General features: G+C 39.7%; 1 protein-coding gene across 10 annotated transcripts in view; it reads left to right on the top strand.

Annotated features, from left to right (window-relative positions):
- Positions 1 to 5,616, top strand: part of ARHGEF28 (Rho guanine nucleotide exchange factor 28) — a 235,204-nt gene that overhangs the window by 174,255 nt on the left and 55,333 nt on the right. For all 10 annotated transcript variants that reach the window (XM_081826744.1, XM_081826748.1, XM_081826746.1 and 7 more), the window contains 2 exons: positions 1,378 to 1,495; positions 4,606 to 4,860. In XM_081826744.1, the coding sequence (XP_081682870.1) occupies positions 1,378 to 1,495; positions 4,606 to 4,860 (373 nt within the window). The remainder of the gene's footprint in view (positions 1 to 1,377; positions 1,496 to 4,605; positions 4,861 to 5,616) is intronic.

Here is a 5,616-nt window from a genome sequence, read left to right as displayed (position 1 = left end):
ATAGTTCGTGCTTTCTTGTTACATGACCTTAACAAGTTTCACATCGAGGTGCTGATTTTCAAAGGAAGGAGAAGAAAGAGATAGGCCTGTGGCAAAGATGGAAAATCTCTTTTTCTGTCTTAGTACAATATTTCTCCCAAATCATTTCCTTTTGTATCTTATATTTGTAAAGTGTCCTCCAACCTTCTGAGCACCTTTGTAATATCCTGGGTTGTCGTTTTATGTCCTGAGAAGTAATAAATCAGAAGAATCTTAGTGAAAATACAGAATCCACCCCACCCCCCCGGATTAATTTGAAGCAAATCCAGAACATCATATAATTTCACATGTATGTAATATGTATTTCTAAACAATGCATCTTTTAAAAATTACAATGACATTTGCACAATTAAGGTAAGAATTATTCTTTAATATCTTCAGACAGCTGGTCAGTATTCAGATTTCCCTAAAAAATGAAATTGGATTGCTTAAATCAGAATCCAACTAAAGTTTACATGTTGTGTATCAGAGTTGTATCTTTTAAATCTCTTTTAATTTGATTGTTCCCCATCCCTTTATTTATTTTTTGGTGTTCAGTTTATGTGTTGAAGAAATTTGTCCTTTAGAGTTAGATGGATTATACATTTTTTCTTTTATTTTGAGAATGTTAGGAGATACTCCCCCTCCCCCACACCCCATACATGAGTATTGAGAACTTGAAAACTTAAAGAATACTATGAAATTTTAAGGAAAAAAGTTGACCTGATTAGAGGGAATTGTAAGTGCTGTGATAAAGAATAACAAATGTAGAGGAAGACTGGTTAGAAAAACCAACAGTTAATTGCAAACTCACACTCAAAATATGACTTTGATTTGTGAATATTTTCCAGAACTTTTGCTCTTCATAAATCTTAACACTTAGTGAAACTTGCTTACTTTTGGAATTAACTGCAAATATATCAATGTAACTTGAAACTTCTTGATCTTCGAGAGTGAGATTATTGATAGATTAATGACAAAGTGTACAATTTAATGACAATGAATCAAGTTTTATTTTATTTTTTAAAGACTTTATTTATGTATTTGACAGAGAGAGGGCACAAGCAGGGGGAGCAGCAGGTAGAGGGAGAGGGAGAAGCAGGGTCTCCGCTAAGCAGGGAGCCTGATGTGGGGCTCGATCCCAGGACCCCAGGATCATGCCCTGAACCGAAGGCAGTGGCTTAACCGACTGAGCCACCCAGACGCCCCGACAATGAATCAAGTTTTAATTAATGATAATGCATATTACGTTGTATCTGAATAGAATGATATAATGGCAGATTCTTTGTATTATTAAACTCAGACCTAAAAAGAAAACACAGTTTGTGTATATAAAAATGTATATATGTATTTTTTAAGCTTCGAAATAATAATCTTTTGGCTCGACGCCGAGGAATTCCAGAATGCATTCTGCTAGTCACTCAGCGCATCACAAAATACCCTGTCCTGGTGGAAAGGATTTTGCAGTACACAAAGGGTGAGTCATAACTTCTGGGATAAACATTTGCCTCTTGCATTAATTTTAAACATAGCCGAGGTGTCATCAACAGATACAAATACTTGTGGCCTGTGATTTATGAAGATTGTTGATTAGGGAAAAACTTTTAGAGTCTTAGGATTTGGATCCTTTTTGAGAAGATATTTTTTATTATGTAGCTTGGGCAATAGTCTGAATTGCTCCAGGCAGCCTAAGCCAAGTAGTGTTCTTCGTACTTTGAACCCGCCTATCCCCTCTTCAGTTTCCCTGTGTCCAGATCTTCTTAGTACCTCTGCTTCCTCATCTTCCTGTTACCTTATCAGTAGTCTGTTGAAACATACCCCATGGATCCTATCACCAGATGTCACATCTTCCAAGCAGTGAATTATTAGATTGAGAATGATTTTTGAGGGAGCTATTTTTCACTCTGTCAGTTCATCAAGTTCCAGGGGTAACATCTAGGCATCTTTTAAGAAGCTAATAATGCACATGGCTGAACCGTAAGCTCCTTAAAGGATCGAGAAGGCCTGTGTCTGTCTGGTTCACAATTGGATCTTGAATGCCTAGTGCAGTGACTGGTACAGAAGAGTCTATCAATAAATAAGAACATACCAGTGCAATGAACGAATAAATAAAAATGCCTGTTCCTCCAGCTAGCTTATTGATCTTGAGTAAATTATTTGTCGGATGGTGGTGTGTTTGGTTAACAAGGGCCTGGGTTTGGAATCATGTGAACTTGCATTGCTATTGCATATACTGGTTTTGCGGCTCATTTGTTGGGCACATTCATTAAAGGAGCCTCGGTTTTCTCCATTACTAAGTGAGACTAATAATCCTCAGGGAATTGTTGTGAGGATTAAATGAGATCGTTGCACAAAATGCCCAGAGCAGAGCCTGGTGTAAACAAAGGACTCACCCAGTGGGAGCTGTTTTTATTACCTTCGTTATGACCAGTTGACTTGGACGTAATGAAAGGGGTAATGAGATCTTAAATGCCCCCTCTAAAAAGTCAACCTCTAACATCCTTTTTTGGGGAAGCGGTCTAGGCATGTAGAAATGCATGAATTAGTGTTTCCTTTTTTCAGTCACATTAAGAACTAAGTTCAGGCAGGAATGGTAACCTCAGTTCCTTGTATCCCATTTTTAGTGCTCCCTGTAATTCAACGTAAAAGAAAATATCAGCACAATATGAAGAGAAAAGCCTCATAAATGTTGTTCTCAGCAAAATAATGAAAACAAAATTAAGGCTTTCAGTTTGTACGATGTTCATATTGTCTTAAGGGTAGAGTTAAATACAATACCTCAAAGACTAAAATCTGCCAGATTGTGTTAAGTCAGCTACTGCTACTCTAAGAATTATCCCATGCCAAATTCCTGGTAGACCGAATAACAGTCATTAACTACTGCGTGTCAGAAATGATCAGCATGACTTAGGGCTTTCCGGGTATAGCTGTCATGATGGCTGAGTGAATGGACACTGCTTCCTTAGGTCAGATCTTACCAGTGGTCCGTTCTTGCTCTCTCTGGCTCCTGGGATCATTGGTTTGTGTGACTCAGGGCAGTGCTTCTCAAACTTCATTAGGCATAGTCCTCTCCTGCAGATCTTGCTTCCATGCAGATTCTGCTTCACTGAGGTCTGAGGTGCAACCCAAGGTCCCTAGCAAGACTCCCAGGTGAGGCCGATGTTGCATCACTTAGGGTAGCCCGCCATTACAAGACAGTAATTTGTCCCTGATGGTCAAAAGACTGAGCCTTTTCTTGGTCTCACCCCAAGTTACCTTGTAACTCAACTTTGATTTTCTTTACTCCCCGTTCCTATTTATGAAATACGCTCTTTGGAAAGGAGAACCTTTTGCGGGTTGGTAAGTGTAGGAAAGAGGATACTTTCACAGACAGTGAGAAAGAAAGCATCTTCCTTGTGAAAGATCCCTGTCAGGATCTGTTCCTTGATTTTCTGGAACAACCTTCATGCATGTAGGACACTGAGAACCTGGAAATGTTCAGACTGTTTGAGGATTTGTTCTCATCTCACTTGACTGCTGTTTCTGCGCGTTGATTTCTGCTGCCATAGGGTTTGTTTTCTCTGCCAGTTTTTCTTTTCTCCTTCTGGCACCTTCTGACCTCTTGAAACTTTCTCTTTGGTTTCCCTCAATAAACATGAACTAGGTTTTCCTTATCATCCAATAAGATAGTAGTTAAATTCAGTGTCATCTGGGGTTCTAGGAGGTTGTTCCAGAAACTCCTCCAGAACTTTTTCTTAAGATAATTGAGAGAGGGGCGCCTGGGTGGCTCAGTTGTTAAGCGACTGCCTTCGGCTCAGGTCATGGTCCCAGGGTGCTGGGATCGAGCCCCGCATCGGGCTCCCTGCTCCGCGGGAAGCCTGCTTCTCACCCTCTCCCACTCCCCCTGCTTGTGTTCCCTCTCTCGCTGCTGACTCTCTGTCAAAGTAAATAAATAAAATCTTAAAAAAAAAAAAAAAGATAATTGAGAGATACGAACAGATGGCCAGTGTTTTAAAGAGTAACCACTGGAATTGATGATTGTCTACTGTTGGCATGAGTATGGCTGACCCACTGGGCACAGTGCCTTGTCCCATTTTTTTAGGTTGAAAAAATGTTCAAATACCATTTTGAATATTTTTTTATGGAGGGTGAGACCCAGGAAGGCAAATGAGTCCAAGTCCCTCTGCATCTCCCTTTCATGAGAGGACCCTCATTTGGGCCTGCAGGTTGGCTGAGTTCTAAGAAATTCAGTGAAGGGATCACTTGATTACCTGTGTCTGAGAAGGTGGAAAGAAAGCCTAGGTTAGTATATAACATATTCCCTACTCTTGGGGAAGGTCAGACCTGTCTTTAGAACTCAGACATGTTACTGATAGTATTTCATCTCAAGCATATCTGATAAATAAATCTTTTATAATTAAATCTTGTAACAGTTCTTTTTGGGGAGAAAGGGTGCAGAGTGATAATAAGGTATTTGAACCTAATCCAACATTTTTGTTGTGTGATTTTTGCTCTTTGTATGAATTTAATTGCATTTAAACCTAAAAAAAAAAATTCTTCCTCAGCACTCTGGCTTATTCTATGGTGTTCTTTCTTTTTCCCACACAGAAAGAAGTGAAGAACATAAAGACTTGTGCAAAGCTCTGTGCTTAATTAAAGACATGATTGCAGCAGTGGATTTAAAAGTCAACGAGTATGAGAAAAATCAAAAATGGCTTGAGATCCTAAATAAGATCGAAAACAAAACCTACACAAAGCTCAAAAATGGCCATGTGTTTAGGAAGCAAGCACTGATAAGTAAAGAAAGGACTCTCTTACATGATGGCCTTGTTTACTGGAAAACTGCTACGGGTCGATTCAAAGGTATTATTTCTCCTCCTTTGACATATGTTACTCATTTAACAGGACAGATTTTCAAAAGAAGAGTAGTTCCGAGATGGCAGGCACACACACGACCCCTGGGGAAGTGGGAAAGAATCAAGTCGTGAACTTCAATAGGCAAATGCTACATATTTTGCTGCCCCAAGCAAAAACCTTCATATACGTTTTATGAATTTACAATTTGGGAAATTGGAGTCAAAGGAGCTGAGAATTCTGCTAATTGTTGGCACGGAAATATTACTCCGGCAAATGTAGTGCGTTGAGAATGAGACAGTACGCCTACACACCTAGAGCCTATGTGCCAAGCCAGCTGGGGGCTGTCACACACGTGAGGGGAGACATGAGCTCTGAATGTCGAATTTCTTACTGAGTAATAAGATGCAGAAATATACATGCTCGCAGTGGTACAAACTCTTCCTCAGTGCTGCTGTTTGGCATTAACTGGCTTTAACCTGACTCTGTTAATCTAGGTAGAGTCTAAAAACCATTTATTCAGTTCTAAAGGACTGATTCGATAGGTAGCATCTTGGTTGATCCAGGCTTTCTCAACTCTGATCACACACTATAGAACTGTGCAAGACTGTTGAATCTCAGATCTGTACCTCTGAAACAAATAATGCAATATATGTTAAGAAAAAAAAAAAGAAGAAGAAGAAGGTAGCAGGAGGGGAAGAATGAAGAGGGGGAAATCGGAGGGGTAGACGAACCACGAGAGACGATGGACTCTGAAAAACAAAC

Source organism: Leptonychotes weddellii, chromosome 7 (assembly GCF_054177405.1).
Source record: "Leptonychotes weddellii isolate Sample4059 chromosome 7, ASM5417740v2, whole genome shotgun sequence".
In the NCBI taxonomy this organism is placed as follows: Eukaryota; Metazoa; Chordata; class Mammalia; order Carnivora; family Phocidae; genus Leptonychotes; species Leptonychotes weddellii.
The sequence above is the reverse complement of the archived record's forward strand: the minus strand, read 5'-3'. Positions and strand labels throughout refer to the sequence as shown.